The 17,821-nt window shown below is 46.8% G+C and overlaps 1 protein-coding gene across 2 annotated transcripts in view; it reads left to right on the forward strand.

Annotated features, from left to right (window-relative positions):
- The window catches only part of LOC147210538 (kalirin-like), a 35,135-nt gene that overhangs the window by 6,698 nt on the left and 10,616 nt on the right, over window positions 1-17,821 (forward strand). For both annotated transcript variants that reach the window (XM_086112277.1, XM_086112285.1), the window contains exons 20-43: window positions 920-1,083; window positions 1,190-1,309; window positions 1,384-1,463; window positions 1,966-2,104; window positions 3,521-3,655; window positions 3,864-4,017; window positions 4,122-4,237; window positions 5,220-5,342; window positions 5,846-6,028; window positions 8,145-8,269; window positions 8,548-8,614; window positions 9,661-9,770; window positions 9,849-9,918; window positions 10,006-10,095; window positions 10,307-10,399; window positions 10,472-10,583; window positions 11,313-11,503; window positions 11,596-11,697; window positions 11,775-11,929; window positions 12,310-12,412; window positions 13,912-14,073; window positions 14,214-14,385; window positions 16,733-16,786; window positions 17,443-17,546. In XM_086112277.1, coding sequence (XP_085968403.1) covers window positions 920-1,083; window positions 1,190-1,309; window positions 1,384-1,463; window positions 1,966-2,104; window positions 3,521-3,655; window positions 3,864-4,017; window positions 4,122-4,237; window positions 5,220-5,342; window positions 5,846-6,028; window positions 8,145-8,269; window positions 8,548-8,614; window positions 9,661-9,770; window positions 9,849-9,918; window positions 10,006-10,095; window positions 10,307-10,399; window positions 10,472-10,583; window positions 11,313-11,503; window positions 11,596-11,697; window positions 11,775-11,929; window positions 12,310-12,412; window positions 13,912-14,073; window positions 14,214-14,385; window positions 16,733-16,786; window positions 17,443-17,546 — 2,924 coding nt within the window. The remainder of the gene's footprint in view (window positions 1-919; window positions 1,084-1,189; window positions 1,310-1,383; window positions 1,464-1,965; window positions 2,105-3,520; window positions 3,656-3,863; window positions 4,018-4,121; window positions 4,238-5,219; window positions 5,343-5,845; window positions 6,029-8,144; window positions 8,270-8,547; window positions 8,615-9,660; window positions 9,771-9,848; window positions 9,919-10,005; window positions 10,096-10,306; window positions 10,400-10,471; window positions 10,584-11,312; window positions 11,504-11,595; window positions 11,698-11,774; window positions 11,930-12,309; window positions 12,413-13,911; window positions 14,074-14,213; window positions 14,386-16,732; window positions 16,787-17,442; window positions 17,547-17,821) is intronic.

Here is a 17,821-nt window from a genome sequence, read left to right on the forward strand (position 1 = left end):
CCGGTGGAACACCAAACACGTTCTTCTAAAGAAGCACGGTACTGGCCCTGGCACCAAGTTCTTTTTGGGTGCAAAAGGGGGTGTTAAAGAGGGAGATCGGTACAGGGAAGTCTGGGCATTTCTGCCTCAATCGCTGCATCTGCCCAGATAAGCAGAAGGGAGTGTCATCATGTTCTCCATGAACTGGGTGGTTCTTTGGTTTGCTTGCCACTTCCTTCAGTGACTGTCGTTCTTCTTCTGAACGGTACTCTAGTTCATAGCCCCTTCTCTTTAAAGTTGAATAAGTAGCTTTGTGTTTCTTGCGTTGGGGTTCTCGTGCTTCCTCCTCGGTGCGCTCGCGGGTCAAAATTGCAGGCTTCACCTAAATGATGTCACTTTGCGGGTGACAGCTTAGCCGCTGAGCCGGGAGTGGTGAAGCGCCCGTGTAGCTCTTCACTTTGGAGCGTGCAGACACCTACAGGAAAACAGCCAGTCGATACCTTGAGCAGCACCATTGTGGAAGTGAAAAGAACGATAAGGGTGAAAATATGATTGAGTCGAATGTGATATATTAATACACTGTAGAGTGGCTGATGTAAGTCTGCCTGCTTCAGTAACATACAGATGATTTAAGGGGGTGGGGGGGAGCAGAGGAGGATAATGGGGGAGGGCGAAAGGGGGATGGGGTAGCCATGGAAACTGCACTCAGCTGGTCCCCATGGAAACCCGCTCATTGACTTTGCCTGAACACACACGCACACACACGCACGCACACGCATACTGTAAGCACATGATTGGTGGTTGCACATTTATAGTAATGTACTTGAATTTCATTGGCGGAGTCTATTTTCTGACATGCACGTGCACATTTCTGCGTGTCTCCCTGTGTGCGTGCATGTGCGTGTGTGTGTGTGTGTGTGTGTGTGTGTGAGAGTACCAGGAATTGAGCTGTCAGAGGTGGAGGGCAATCTCTCATCTCAGGTTGAGGAGCTGCAACGCCTGATGCTGGACAAACAGAAGGAACTGCAGCAGATTGCGGATCACACTCATACACACCTGGAACAGAACCTGCAGTTTAGACACCTACAGAATCAGGTCAAACAGGTAACTCACACACACACACACACGGGTCACACGGGTCACACGGACACACCCGCAAGGCCGAATATGCGGTTGACACCTGTGGTTCTGAATCGTGTGCGTCGGTCAGGTGCTGGGTTGGATCACGGAGGGTGAGGTCATGCTGTCATCCTGCATGCTGAACTCCAGTTGTTTGTCAGAAGCCGAACAGCTGCAGAGGGAACACGAGCGTCTCCAACAGGCCATAGAGGTTACTACACGCACGCACACAACTGAAGGCTTTGCGTTTTCCATTGGGGAACATCTAACTGGTGTTATGTCCAGGCTCTCCTGCATGCTGACTCCCTGCAGAGGACCCACCAGGTGGCTCTGGCCCTGCAGCAGAGAGCGGAACTGCTCGTCAGGTTAGTCCACAGACACACTGCGTATTAGGCATTCGGGAAGTAAGGATTTTTTTTTTTTTTTTTTGTAGTCGACTAGACCAGATCTGGCGGCACGCTGATCAAATGGTTAGCCTGTCGGCCTCACAGTGCAGAGGTGCAGGCTTCAATTCTGGCTCCAGACTGCCTGTGTGTTTTTTTTTTCCGGGTACTCCGGTTTCCCTCCCACATTTCAAAAACATGCATGGCAGGTTGATTGGGCACCCCAAAATTGACACGAATGGTTTTCCGTATATGTGTGCCCTTGCGATTGGCTGGCAACCGGTTCAGGGTGTCCCCCGCCTACTGCCCTGAAGACGACCGGGATAGGCTCCGGCACGTCTCCCGAGGATAAGCCGATTAGAAAATGGATGGATGGATTATACCAGATCTATTTTGCACTGCAATCAAATTTCTCTGTCTCTGAGTTTGTCTCTGTGCCGCTTGCGTTTGTTTGCTTGACCCAAAACACCGACCCCTGATCTAGGTCAGGCCATTATGATCCGGATGCAGTGAGGTCCTGCGCACAGACGGTGGCGCTCCACTGGCAGACTCTGATGCTGCGGATCGAGGACCGACTCAAACTGGTCAACGCTTCCGCCGCTTTCTACAGAACATCGCAACAGGTTGTCAGAAGTTTTGTCCTCCTATCAATATGATACATGACATTTTTATTCATATATGGTGGCAAGTAATGAAGTACAACTACTTTGTGAATGCTGTTAAAATTCACTTTTCTTGTCGGTTGAGATTTCTGGTTTGTTCGTTTGATATTTTGGGGACTTTTAAGGCAGAACCTGAACGAGGGAGCATCAACGCAGTTGATGGTGAAGCGAGATACTACAGATTGTAGCCTTATTTGTAGCGGATGTCTTCCTGTGGCAACTTTAACCACAAGCCTCGAGCTCATCGACCCTGTGTCATATAAATAAAAACACCTGGAGGTGGGGGGTCGTTTTTCTTTGGTTATCATGAGCTAACGTTGTTTCAGTTGTGTATGTCAGCCAAAAAGTGTCAATAGTGTGCGCTTGAGAACATTTCAGTCGTGGAAAACCATTTGAGTTGTGCATCAGTCGGAGAGCTCGGGCTCGGCCCCAAAACCTGCCTATTCGTTTCCTGTTTAAGTAGAGAGTCCCGAATCAACTCGAATGGGTTACAAATTGTACTTTTTCCACAAAAAAAACGTCAAATTTGATCATAATGGAAAATAGAGTGCACTTATATTATATTTTATCCACACCGTTCAGTGTGCTGTACCAGCCTCACATTCACTTTGTTGAAAACGTACCAGAGTGTACACTTAGACTGGAATGCCGCCGCGTCGACCTACAGGAAGCTTTTTCTTCTTCGTTTAAAATAACTTTAACCTCCAGTATCCCTCGCCATGGCCAGCGGCAGAACCCACGGTCCTCTTTGGGACCAAATTTAAAACCATCATACCAGCTGCTAGCTAGTGCTATGCTCACCTGGGTGTTATCGTAGTTTGTTTACCTTGTTAGGACGGCGCGAACGCAGCCCGCTTTCACCCGTGACGTGCACTGAAGCAACCTTCACAAGTTCCGCGGTTTCCTATGGTCTGGGAGGGCTGCGAAAGTAACAAGCGAGACGGTGGGGAACGACAGAAGGGAGAAATGACACTTTAAGCTACGTGCCGGTTAGCATTATTGTGCTGGCGTGGCCTGTTCTGATTCGAATTTGAAAATTCTGGTTAGGTGTCTGTTTTTAGGCGAGTCACCGGCAATTCGTGCCCGACCCTAAGTCAGTAGTGTGTGAGAGCATTTCAGTCTTCAAAAAATGTCATTTGTCGTTGTGGAAGCATTTCAGTAGTGTGTGAGTGAAAAAATGTCAGTCGTGTGTGTAAGACCTTTTCAGGGGTGAGTGTGAGGGCATTTCAGAGGTGGGGGGAGTGTGTGTGTGTGTGTGTGTGTGTGTGTGTGCATTTCCGTAGTGTATATGAGAGTGTTTTAGTATGTGAGCAGTAATCTCGAATGATGTCCCAAAGTGCCCTCATACTGACCTGTGTGTCCACTTGGAATATGCAGGTATGCGGTGTGCTGGAGAGTCTGGAGCAGGAGTACCGCAGGGAGGAGGACTGGTGCGGGGGCGGAGACAGACAGCCTGAGCATCTCCTGCCTCTCATTAACAAACACATGGAGCAGAAGGAAGCCTTTCTCAAGGTGTCGTGTAAAGCAGTGGCTCCCCACCCGGGTTCCACAGCTCCCCGGGGTCTGCCGGCTACAATTTGGCCCTTCACAAAGTCGTGGGCAATTTAAAAAAAAAGAAAGAAATTGGAGCCCAAATTGGAGAACTGCTGATGTTAAACACAATTCTAATTTGCTAGCGGTAATGACGACGCCCTTCACTTTCTTGTTACTATGGAAACAGGCCTGCACGCTCGCAAGACGGAACGCAGAAGTTTTCCTCAAGTACATCCACCGCAATAGCGTCACCATGGCAAACATCTCCGGCCACAATGTCACCGTGTCGGGGGTCACCGAGGTCACTGGGCACTCACGGGTACCAGAGCAACAGGTCAAAGGTGACATGAACCCAACGCACGCACGCATGTACACCATGTGAAAATGTAAAGGAGCCCCAGGAAACACGGCGCTCATCATTTGTGTGTGTGTCCGTCGTGTCCAGGTATCCTCAGTGAGTTGCTTCAGAGAGAAAATAGAGTGCTTCATTTTTGGACATTAAAGAAGCGCCGACTGGACCAGTGCCAGCAGTACGTCATGTTTCAGAACCACACACAGCAGGTACGTAACGCTGGCTACTGATGTTGTGTTGATGAAAATGTAACTGTATTGCAATGATCAAATGGATCGATTTCTTCTTTCTACCCACAATCTTGCTGCTGTAGACTGTAAATTTCCCCAGTGTGGGACATCCATCCATCCATTTTCCGAACCGCTTGATCCTCACTAGGGTCGTGGGGGGTGCTGGAGCCTATCCCAGCTGTCTTCAGGCAGTAGGCGGGGGACACCCTGAATCGGTTGCCAGCCAATCGCAGGGCACACAGAGACGAACAACCATCCACGCTCACATTCACACCTAGGGACAATTTAGAGCGTTCAATCAGCCTGCCATGCATGTTTTTGGAATGTGGGAGGAAACCGGAGTACCTGCAGAAAACCCACGCAGGCCCGGGGAGAACATGCAAACTCCACACAGGGAGGCCGGAGCTGGAATTGAACCCGGTACCTCTGCACTGTGAAGTCGACGTGCTAACCACTGGACTACCGGGCCGCCAGTGTGGGACAAATAAAGGATATCTTATCTTATATATTTTTATAGCAACATAAGTAGCCTCAATGTCATCCTTTCACCCTGACATTTGATGACTTCTGACTAGTTTCCCTCAAGTCACCCAAAATGCACAACAATTGAAATGAAAATGTATAAGGATGTTGTCAAATTTGAGCCGTGTCAACTAAAATCGATAAAATCAAAATGGAGTTTGAAACAGTCACATGAACTGGCTTAGTGTCCACCACTTTTTATGTGCACATTAGTCATGGAGGGTCTTCTGGGGGGAAATTCAAACAGTAAAAGTCCAAATCATGTACAGTATCTTTGTGGGACTTTGAAAGAGTACAGAGAACTATATGCGTTCCCACCACATTGTCACTGGTTCTCTGTAAAAATGCAGATATTCGTCTTGAAAGGCTGCATTGAGTCATTTATTTAAAAAAAAAATCAAAATAATAATAAATAAATACAATACCCTCAATTGGACAGGCTCTGGATTGGTTGGCACAGTCAGGAGACCACTACCTGGCCACACACACATCACCAGGAGCAACAGCGACGGAGACGCAGGAGTTGCTCAACCAGCACCGGCAGTTTTGTGTTTCGGCCAAGGTAAGAGTGTGCACGGAGCCGGCCCAAGGTCTAAAGGTTTATTTTTGTTCGTTTTGAAGGGCTTTAGCGCAGTGAGACAAGCGCAGTGTGTTGTTTGGGCTCCCCCTATTGGCAAGTGAAAGAGCCACTGCCTGAGCACAGTTCAGTTGTATTTAACTTTTTAGTGCATTTAATCTTTTAAGATGTGATTGATTTTGTTTGAATGTAGGTAAAATGTTTATAGAATGTTTTTGGTGTGATTTATTTAAATTCGGTCTTTAAAACAACTGCTTTTATCTTCATATATTAAGGCGCAGTGTTGATATTCAAGCTATGTGTATACCAGCCTAGATGATAGTCAGTATTCCATATTAAGGCGCTGGATATATATATATATATATATATATATATATATATATATATATACACAGTATATATATATTTTTATTAATCAGCTCCGAGTGTGCACGGTGACAAAGATGATGGCGTGAAGCCTCTGACTCCGTCTGTCATGTTCTCCTCAGCACACCCAGGAAAAGGTTCACTTGCTCATCCAATTGGCCGAGAGCATGCTGACTAAAGGCCACGCCCACCGCCTGGAGCTTCGCCGCTGTGTTTCCGCCGTGGATAAACGGTACCGGGACTTCACCATCAGGATGGGCCAGTATCGCCACGTGCTGGAGACGGCACTGGGAGGTTGCTCACAGGTACCCCCCGCCGACCCCCACCCCGCCTTTTGACCGCATTGTAAATTGGATTGCCAGTTACAGCGGGAACATGTAAATGTATCATCATCAGGGTGGTGATTTTCAACCACTGTCACGTGTCATGCGAGGTGGTGGTGGACCCCAAAAAGCAGGAAAGAGGGAGGAGCAGGGTGAACTTGAAGAATTGTATTAAAACACAGAGAAAACTAAATCCAAAACAAAGTCCAAAGAACAAAACGAATCCAAAGTAACAAACAAAAACCATGGCAGAAGCGAAAAAACTCTCAATAAATGACTGAAACAAACCTGACAGAAGCAAACAAGCAACACAATGACCCGACAATGAGCGGTCGGGCGGGGAGTCCTTTTATACCACTTAGTTAGTTAGTTAGTTCCGCCCGCTCCTATTTGGAACATTGGGCGACGAGCCTCCTCCATTTGTTCCGGTCACTGGCGACCCTTCTTGCTCCATGCCAGCTGACACCCATCTCACTGAGGTCTTCTTTGGCAGTCTGTCTCCACGTCTTCTTTGGCCTACCTCTCTTCCTCTTTCCACCCTCTGGCATCCAGTCCATGGCCACACTTGCCGGTCTCTCTCTTGGCAGTCGGAGTACGTGGCCGATCATTTTCCTTCTCCTTTCAGAGACAATGTCTGACAGTTCAGCCACTCCTGCCCTCTTCATCACCTCCTCGTTGGTGATGTGGTCTCTCCATGAGATCCTCAGGATGGATCTCAGGCAACGCCGATGAAAGACATCTAACTTGTTGGTAATGTTGGCTGTCTTCATCCATGTCTCACAGGCGTAAATCGCTGTTGGGATAACCACTGACATATAGAGGCGTAGCTTGCTGGTCGTAGTGATGGCTTTCGATGACCAGATGTTGCGGAGGCGTTGGAACACTCCCGCAGCTTTACCAAGTCTACTGTTGACGTCTTTCTCCACACCACCTGTATTTGAGATGTTACTCCCAAGATATGTGAAGCTGTCAATGTACTCTATGTCATGTTGGTGTAGAGTGAGTGGTTGAAGGTGTTGGTGCTGTCCGACGGCCATGGCCTTGGACTTTTCCTGGCTAATTCGTAAACCGACCTTAACTCCGTGCTCATGCAGATTGTTGGTCAACTCCTGGAGTGCGGGCTGGGTGTGACTTAATAGAGCCAAATCATCTGCAAATTCCAGGTCAGCTAGTCTGCTCCCTCCCCACTTGATACCAACTTTTTCCCCTGTGATGGACTTCCTCATCACAAAGTCAATTATGATGATGAAGAGTAGGGGTGACAGAATGCAACCCTGTCTTACACCAGTGACAATGTCAAAATCATCAGTTGTGCCACTGTTGGTTTTGACACAACAGTTTGACTTGTGGTACAATGACCTGAAGATGTTGATGTACTTGAGGGGTACACCATACAGCTGGACGATCTGCCACAGTGACTCCCGGTGGATGCTGTCGAAGGCTTTCTTGAAATCGATATAGTTGATCATGAGTGGTGTCTGAAGTTCTTGGCACTGGCACTTGGCCTTTATACCACTAATTACATAAATTACATAACAGGTGTGCAGCTGCAGTGGGAGCCCTACAGTGCCACCTGTTGGTCCCAAACCGAAACATGATAAGCACGATGCTACATTTGTACGTCACCTAATGGGTTCACAAATGATTATTTAATTACTTTAAATAGTTAAAGAATATAAACAGGAGGGCGGCCCGGTAGTCCAGTGGTTAGCACGTCGACTTCACAGTGTAGAGGTGCCGGGTTCGATTCCAGCTCCGGCCTCCCTGTGTGGAGTTTGCATGTTCTCCCCGGGCCTGCGTGGGTTTTCTCCGGGTGCTCCGGTTTCCTCCCACATTCCAAAAACATGCATGGCAGGCTGATTGAACACTCTATATTGTCCTTAGGTGTGAGTGCGGGCGTGCATGGTTGTTTGTCTCTGTGTGCCCTGCGATTGGCTGGCAACCAATTCGGGGTGTCCCCCGCCTACTGCCCGAAGACAGCTGGGATAGGCTCCAGCACACCCCGCGACCCTAATGAGGATGAAGCGGTTCGGAAGATGAATGAACGGAAGATGAATATAAACAGGAGGGTGTGCCCCTCCCCCCCCTACCCCATTAGGACAACAAGGACTTGGAGCTCGAGCTGATTCCCAACAGTCTGTCTGACTCGGACCCGGAAGTCAATCTGTCAGACCCCAGCCACCAGGTCAGCGATGAGAAGAGACGCTCAGCCCGCAAGAAAGAGTGAGTAACCGAGTCTCGGTCATTGCCTTTGCGCGCCTTTTATGATTGTGATATGTTGCCAAACATTCATTTGGGTCGATTTTTTTCAACTTAGTTTATGTGCAGTGAATTTAAATGATTTAACTAGTTTAACAGGCCCACTACGCTACTGTGCTTTAATGTTGGTCATGGCGGTGGTACTTGGCAAGTCAAGTGTTGTGTGAAGTGCTGCTTGTCATAAAAATGCTAAGAACCATTGCAGTGCGCTTGATGTTGGCTGACAAGTGTGTATATTGCAGGTACATCATGGCGGAGTTGCTGCAAACGGAGAGGGTCTACGTCAGGGACCTTCAAGAATGCATCGAGGTACTACTCCATCCTGTTTGCACTGCTCACATTGGTTTTAGGCAGAGATGGCAAAAGTGCTCACGCTCGAGGCGCAGATGAATAAAGAAGAAGAAAAAGACTGTTCGAGTACTGATTCAACTTATTGTATTCAATACAAGTAAAAAAACAAAACAAAACAAAACAAAAAACACAGGTACCGTGTCTGAAATGTACTTAAATGCTCGACTAAAGGCGGCACGATGGTCTCCTGGTTAGCACGTTTGCCTCACAGTGGTTCAACTCCGAGCTTCCTACATGGACTGCGTGCCCCCCCCCCCCACCCCCCATGCCATTCCAGAATCATACATGGCAGGTTAATGGAGCACTCGAAATTGTCCCAAAGTGTGATTGTGAGTGCGGATGGTTGTGCCCTGCGATTGGCTGGTAACCGGTTCAGGGTGTGCCCCGCCTACTGCCTGAAGACGACTGCGATTGACTGCAGCGCGTCCGCGACCCTCGTGAGGATTAGCGGATTAGGAAATGGATGGATGGATAGTCTACTAAAATTTCAGAATTTAATTTTTACATTCTGTATGGCCATCAGGCCATCAGCGATCTTGAAAAAAAAAATAACAATACTAGTTCATCGATCCAATCAGAAGTTTTTAAACAACTTGTGCATTTACGCTACAGTCGACCCCCGCCGTAGAAAAAAAATGCGTTGGAAAAATAATTTAGCTCCTGCCAAATCTTCAAAAAAACACATTAAACATTCAATATAACATATCATATTTCCATGTTGACAACATCTCTGACAATGAAAACGCAGTCATTTCAGTGGCCAAAGCTTTTGCTGAAACGATCACTATCTTGGTCCAACAACTGTAAACAAGTCCATACTTTTACTTACCAAGCTACTCGAGTGAGGTAGAAATACCTAAAAAAAAAAGAAATCAACTCAAGTACAGTCATGGATGATTCGTACTTGGTTCCCCATCCTCGCAAGCATTGCTTTGAAGCCGTAACGGCGCGCTAACGCTGGCGCAACATGATACCTCTTGACTGTGTGGCCCGCAACGCCGCAGACGTACCTGTGGGAGATGACGAGCGGCTCCGAGGACGTCCCGTCCGGTCTCAGCAACAGGGATGACGTGGTCTTCGGGAACATCCAGGATATCTACGAGTTCCATAACAGGTAGGGAATCAGCACGAACGAATGCGTCGGCGTTTGTGCGTGTCCGTCGCGCAAATGACGCAGCCATGTCTGTTCTAGTATTTTCTTGAAGGAGCTGGAGAACTATGAGCAACTTCCTGAAGATGTGGGACATTGTTTTGTCACTTGGGTAACCAAATCTACTTTGATAGTTTAAAAAAAAAAGGGTTGGTCATCCATCCCACCCTTATGTGTGTGTTTTTGTTCCTCCTCTTAGGCTGACAAGTTCCACATGTACGTGACCTATTGCAGGAACAAGCCAGACTCCAGCTTGTTGATCCAGCAGCATGGTGCTGGCTTCTTTGAGGTGAGGCCTTTTTTTTTTAACATCCAAAAGGTCTTCTGATCTCACAGTTTCCGTTTCCGTTATCACACTCAAAACCGGTCTTGAGACCACATTGTGACAGCCTTGGTCTCGTCTTGGACCCGACTCCCCGAAAGCTTGGTCTCGTCTCGGCAAGTGAGAGAGCGTGGTCCTGAACACGACGCTGTTTTTTGTCGTGTGGTTTGTTTCGCAGGAGGTCCAGAGGAGACACGGGCTGGCCAACTCCATCTCATCGGCGCTCATTAAACCCGTTCAGAGGATCACAAAGTATCAACTGTTGCTGAAGGTGAGCCGGCGACGCACGGGCCGACCGACCATTGACTCCATTCACGAGCGGGCGTTGTTTTTTTCTTTGCAGGAGTTGTTGGCCTGCTGCGAAGAAGGAAAAGGCGAGATCAAAGAAGGCCTGGACGTCATGCTGAGTGTTCCCAAGAGAGCTAACGATGCTATGCACGTTAGCATGTTAGAGGGTGACTCTTTCCAAAGCCTTTTTTTTTTAACTTCCTGTCATATTAGATATCCTTTATTAGTCCCACACTGGGGAAATTACAGCCTCCAGCAGCAATAATGTAGGCAGAAAGAAGAAGAAATATCGTTAGATCTTTTCAGAATAAATATATAATAAAAATATCAATAACAAAGACAGTGAAAACTAAATTAATAACACATCAACAAATATATTTTTTTTATCAATTAATTCATTCACTCCCAAAGACGTTTTTAAACGTCTTTTCAGACTTAGTCCAGAATTGGCTGCGACTGAATGAGTTAATCATTCTTAGCCAATTAACTAATCAGTTAATTAATCATATTTTACAATAAACTATATCTCGCTTTCCGTTCCACTATATATTTGCAATTGAATTTGAGTTACGGTGTTGCTTTGACAAGAGTCTTGTGGCATCTTGGTGCCAAGGAACTACGTTGAGGTGGGGTTGAGGAGCTTCACTTAGACGACAGCGGGGCTTTGCCACCATCTTGTGGCAACTGTCGGCTTCTAAGTCACGACTCGTGGCAGAACTCGGTTGTTATCGCCATATACTGGAAAAATAAGGATCTCTCAATTTCGGGAGACTTCAATCTGGGCGTATTAAAATGAACGCAAAGGCATTTTTTTGTTTTTATACGAACAGCAAGTGGTGGATTCGCGGGTTCACTGACCAGTTGGAAAAGGAATAACGCTGAGATCTCATTGTCAGGTCTCGAAGAAGGTCTGGAGGTGCAAGGTGAGCTCCTGCTGCAAGACTCCTTTCTCGTTTGGGAACCAAAATCCCTCATCAGGAAGGGGCGTGACCGACACCTCTTCCTGTTTGAGCTGTCGCTCATCTTCAGCAAGGAAATGAAAGATTCATCGGGACGAACCAAATACCTTTACAAGAGCCGCTTGAGGGTAGCTTTGCACCGCTTGGGCACGCAAAGCGAGAGAAACAAACGGACGAGGGCCTCGGCTAACGACTCAATTTTGTCCCCCCCCCACCTCAGACATCAGAACTTGGCGTGACGGAGCACATCGAAGGGGATCCTTGTAAATTTGCGCTTTGGGTCGGCAGGACGCCCACTTCGGACAACAAGACGGTTCTGAAGGTACACGTTCAGGGCGTCGCTTCTGTTTGAGAACCGCGGCGGGATTCGTCCTTCAACCCGTCACGCTCTCCCACTAGGCATCGTCCTTGGAGCTGAAGCAGGAGTGGGTCCGCAGCATTCGCCAGGTGATCCAGGAGAGACGGGGTCACCTGCGGGGGGCGCTGAGGGAGCCCATCCCCCTTCCCAAAACTCCAAATTTGACTCTTGGGCGACAACGCAGCATCACGCGCAGGTGAGCGCGCCTTTGACTGACCCGGTTACCTTCAATGAGCAAATCATTAACTGTTATCTCTTTTTTTTTTTTTTTTTAATAATAATTTCAAAGGAATGGTAGAATCATTCGAGGAGCGCTTCACACATCTGCTTCACAATTCAGAAGTTTGGGTTCAGACTTTGGACATCATGTCGCTGACTTTTCACCATTTCTGTTTCTAATCAATTGACCTGAGCTAACCCATTTCAGAAATGGCGACACATGCGGTGACCGTGAAGGGCTTCGATCTCCACGGCGACGAGAGTTTGAGGCTGTGTCGCCCTGCCCCGTGTTCCACGACGTGAGACTTTCCGCATCTGGCTGCTTGACAGACTTTTTTTGCCCTTCCTGTTTGACAGGGAGACCAGCGAGGATGCCGACAGCTTGGGCGATGCCAGCAGCCAACCAGACACCGTCTCCATCGCCTCGCGAACATCCCAAAACACCGCAGACAGCGACAAGGTACGGCTCACTCGCCAACACTTTGTGAGAGGCGTGTGCGTCATGACCTCACCGCTGCTGCAGCTGGGTGTGTGCACGCGTGCGCTTGTGCGTGTGTGTGTGTGTGTGTTGTGTGTGTGTGTGTGTAAGTTTGCATGCGAGGGGGTTTCCTCCCTTCATGGTCTCACTGTTGGAGAAAACTTTGCGTCGTTGCTCTGCTGCAGAGGTAGGTTTTGTTTGTTTGTTTTTTTATGGGACAGTTAGCTTATATCAACGTCTCTCAAATCCGAGTTGTATAAAGAGCAGCTCATCTTTAATGCAGGCATTTCATCCCGCAGCTTTGAACCAAAGAACATCTAAAAAAAAAAGTCTAAAGTCTTGACATGATGCCAATCAGATTCTGAATTTCTACTTGTAGACTAGGGGCCCCTCACCTTATTTTTTTTTTTTTTTGTGCCAGGGACCAGTTTCATGCGGGTTAATTTTGCCACGGTCCGAGCAGGGGCGTGTTTGGTGGGCGGGGCGAGGCGGGTACTAGACCAACGCTGTAAGAGTGTTTCCCAGCCCTTTGATTGAGCATGGCGCATGTTTGACATGACAAGAATCTCACGGCGCATCATCAAACAAAAACGTCAGAGGGTGTGAGTGAGCCGACTTCTGAGATACGAGCAGTTGATTTGCTGATTTGTTTGATTTGACTTGCGAGCAAAAACAAGCTGGGATGCGGCCTGACTTATGGAGTGAACCTCACGAGAAGCATCTGTTTCGCACATGCTGAAATAATCTTCCGAAAAAGAGACTTCCAACTCTTTCGGGACACTCCCAGTCAAGGATTGTTGTCGCTTGTATACCATTAGTTTTTTTTCATAGTCACTCAACGGTTGAGGAACAAACTCAGAACCTTCAGATTGGGAAACAGCCACTCTACCACCCGAGCCATGCCGCTCCCACTTGGTGTTCGTGTACAGCTGGCGTCAGCCGGCATACTCATACCTCCAAAAGGAGCTTTCCAAATTTTTTTCAGCATATTTTTAAAACAACCGCATTGTCTTTCGGTCCACTAGCTTAATGCTAACACATAATTGGAAATGTCATACACAGGCTAACGAACAGCACCGGTGTTGCGATGCTATAACCCTTTTTAGCAATGGATATTTGAGCACAAATGGTGGAGGACGACATGTAGACAGATCATATGACAATATTCAAAGTCATACATTATTTATCCTCTGCGAAGAACGACTACTATTTGTGAGCCTGATTGAGTACTGACCGTTCTACGCGTGTCTCCTCCATGAACAAATGGGTATTCTAATGCGCCTAGGTGGCCAAGGTGCGCACACCAGAAGATTCTAAAAGAATACATTTGACAGTAACTTACTAAAGTCTTCAGAAAAATATACTACACTACATTGACAAAGGGTGTGGAGTTTGTGATTGGGTGTGTCTCATTTTTGAAGGATGGGTCAAGTTCGGTACTTTGCAATAACCCACCTGCGTGTTTGTGTACCTGCATCTAGCTGTCGGGAGGCTGCGAGCTAGTGGTGGTGTTGTTGGATTTCTCCTCTGGTTCACCCGGAGAGCTCAGCGTCCGCTGCGGTCAGACTGTGGAGCTCGTGGAACGCTCAGCGGACCGACCTGGCTGGTGTCTTGTCAGAACCACCGATCAAACTCCGCAACAGGTAAGACGCCCAGATACATTTGTGGCGGTCCCGGGAATAGCAACCGGTGTGGCCGCACATAACGCACATGCCAGAACCCACCATTGGTGTCAAGTGTTGATGGTGACTGTTCTAATTTTTGGGGTTTTTTCCCCCACCAGGAGGGCTTGTTGCCGATGAGCGCCCTCTGCCTCTCGCACTCCCACAGTGCTGCCGACATGGAAACACTGGTGCCGGCGTCCCCTGCCTCCTCGGGCAATGCCCCCTCCTGCATCACCACCACCACCTCCTTCAGTGCCTCCAATTCATCGTCGCTGCCGAGCTCCGGGAAGGGTGAGTGTCTTCAGGAACCCGGAATCTGCGACCCCCCCCGCCACACCCACTTCCCCTATCTGCTGTCCATCTGACTTCCTGTTGACGCTTTCTGGTCAACACCGTTTGTATTCAGGTCCTTTCCTGTCTCTGTTGGGTGTCCTCTAAACCAGTGGTTCTCAGCTCTTGTCACCCCGGGGCCCACATTTGAATTTAGGTTCATGACAATCAAGAAAATGAAAAGTTCAAAAATAGCCTCTGAAAACATGGATAACATTTCTAAACATAACTGCGCTAACATGTTCAAAGTGTCTTTTCGGAGCGCTTCGTTAGGAAACGTGGTTTGTACCTTATTGGCACGAATCGGTCTGCAGCCAGGTCGGCATTGCAAATGAGTATCTGTTCTCACTTGCCTTACCAGGAGAAATAAAGGTTGACGACAAATAAACAAATAAAAAGCAATAAAAAAAATCATTAAACAAATAAATAAATCAATAAATACCTCTTTTTTTAGTGGGTGAGTCCCTTAGCTAACTAAATCATTAAAAAAAAAAAGGAAAAAAAATATTTTGGTGTGTAAATCAGACAGTCAGACAGTCCTCCATGAAGCATCTCCAGTTGGTCCATAATGCTGCTGCTCGCCTCTTGACTGGGACTCGTAAGAGGAAGCACGTCACTCCCTTCACTGGCAGCCCTTCACCGATAGCCCACCACGTCCCCCGCACTGCACATGCCTGTTTTTGTTTTATTGATTAACATTTCAATTTCAAATACATTTGAATGTAACGACTTATCACACTTTACTTTTTTTTAAAAAACGTTTTTAAAAAGTTACCTGAAAATTTGTCACCCGATTTTTTTATGATTCAAAATTGTAAATACACGTAACAAGTTGAATAATTATATGAAAATCCAATGACACTTCACTTGTGAACATTAAAATATATAAAAAAGTTAAATTTGTGTTAGAATATTTTGACACAATATTTCAGTTAGAACTTTTAAACGCACGACAAAGTTTATAAAATGAAATTAAAATTGCTGATTAAAATACATTAGAATTTTACAAGTCATCATATTTTACTTTTAAGTTAAGTTTTTTTAATGAAATTTAAAAACGAAATTTAAAAACGGTTTTCATGTAAAAATGGAAATCCATTTGAATTTAACAAGCTATGGCACTCACTCAAAAAAAACGCACTCGCGAGGGCGAGCACAATTCAATTCACGACTGGGTGAATTTATGATTTCTATTTTTCAATTTCATTTGACGTCATCAACTCCATTTCAAGGCACTTTGCTTCCCCTTGTTATCACAAAACAACAAATGGGAACTCTTCTCAAGCCACCCTCCCTTCAAGACCCCGCCCTTTTTGACTAAGCCACGCCCCCTGACCGGTACTCCTTTTGGACTTGTATCGAATGGTTCACAACGACCGTGTGGCTTCTCTGCGGGTCACCCCCGATGCTTGCTTTGGCCGCATGGATGCGCGCTGAAGCATGCGGCGTGGCACAAGTGCATGCTGGGATTGTTCGGTGGTGTGGGGCTGGATTACGTGCGAGGACAGACGAGGTGGGTCCGAATTGTGAACGTTCAGTGGGAGAGGTGGTTAAACATTGACAGCGAAGCCGAAGCCGGAGTGATGAAATGTGGCAGGAATGTTTTTGACGTGTCAAACTGGACACGCAGGTTTCTACCTGCGTGTGGTGCACCGTGACGCATCCGCCTGATGTATGCGGATGTGACGGTCAGAGCATTTTGCTTGCCAGTGCCATGAGATTGAATTGAACGCACCTGCTCCCTATTTACATCTGAGCCACTCGTTGGTGACAGGAGGCCGTGCGGGGAGAGAAAATGGCTCATTGGGCCCCAGTTGGACATTTTCACTTTGGGGGTGATCTCACTTTTGTTGCCACATTCATGACTAGGGAGTTTGTAAATGTACACCGTTGTCCAAAGGGTACACTGACGACTTTACATTGTACAAGACAAGTGCCATTTCTTGAGTGTGTCCCGTCTAGTTTAAAAATGGGAGGGTGGCGCTCAGTTTTGTTCCAACATGCTGTCCCTTCGGCCATCTGCTGGAAAAAAAAAAGCATTTAATTGTCCTGCCTGCCACTAGTTTGCTGGTAGAGAGAGATTCAAAATAGATTTATTTATAACGCACTTTACATTTGGACAACCAATCTCAAAGTGCCACCATACAGCCAACAATAAAAAGCAATACAATCAAACAACAGACAGAAAAAAGGGGTGGGGGTGGGGGTCAATAAGAACAGTGAATAGATAAGCTTGCATAGTAAATCAGTTAGTAAATAAATGCTTTTATGTCCCCCCTACTGTGTGTGTGTTTGTTTACCTCCGCAGATTCTGCACCATTAACCCCTGAGACAGCCGGGCTGCACTCTCAACCCACTCAAAGTAAGACACAAGTGAAAATGGACGACTCCCCAGTTACGGGGTTGAGGGGGGAATCACATGACCTGAAGCATCTCATGTGAACAATTGTAGGACTTGGGACTTGCTTGTCTAAAAGATTCAACTTGACTTTGTATAGATGAGACTCGATTTGAACAACATGACTTGACACGTCCTGCCTGTTGACTTTAGAAAATCAGAATTTTTCAAAAGGGGCTGTTTATTCTTCTTTCTTTTTTTTTTTGTGGGCTGTCATGCTAAGTGCAGTCTACCCCACTTGATAAAGCAAGTAACATGGAGGGAGCTCCAAAGATTATTTCATTTAGATTCAATTATTTATGTTTTTGATGACATCAGTGGGGACAAAAAAAAAAAAAAAAGAATGGCAACATGAGAAATTTGCGACAACATCGAACTTCATCCATCGATAGGCAACCGAGTAGACAATTAAGTCTTGGACAAGAAGGAGACTGGCTTTGGCGTTATTAAAAAAAAATATGTGAGGAAAAGCACTTCAGAAAAATGGGTGGATGAATTAACATACAAGGTAACTCGGCAAGATTGTAGAACTTGACTTCTGACTTGTTTGCTTTTGACCACAATAACTCGGAACTTACCTCAGAAGTTGTGCCTTGAGCGCGCCTTGTCTTTCCTCCCAGGTGGGACGTCCGCTGTGGTCTCCAATGCGAGCGGGGCTGCAGGGGCCGTTGCCAATTCACCAGCACCAAAACGTAGTGGCACCGGGACAGGAAACACCTTGAAGGTGAGGAGGACTTGAAATCAGTTCTGGTAATAGCAGTCAGGCATCCAAAAACACCACCAGACTCCGATTCGTGTTATTGCTTACTTGATAGCTACTGTAGCCATCTGTCCATATCTTTCTACCTAGCTAGCTAACACCAACACCTGAATCACAAAAATCTGCAAATAATTGATTTTCACCCCAAAAATCTCGAGACCAGTCCCATGACAGTGCAATGAGCTCCAGTTATTAGACCACAACCAGATTGACTAATTTGAAGGTCTCGTGTGTGTGTG

The sequence above is a fragment of the Hippocampus guttulatus genome, chromosome 1, assembly GCF_054856545.1.
Source record: "Hippocampus guttulatus isolate MCC_2025c chromosome 1, RoL_Hgut_1.0, whole genome shotgun sequence".
Lineage (NCBI taxonomy): Eukaryota > Metazoa > Chordata > Actinopteri > Syngnathiformes > Syngnathidae > Hippocampus > Hippocampus guttulatus.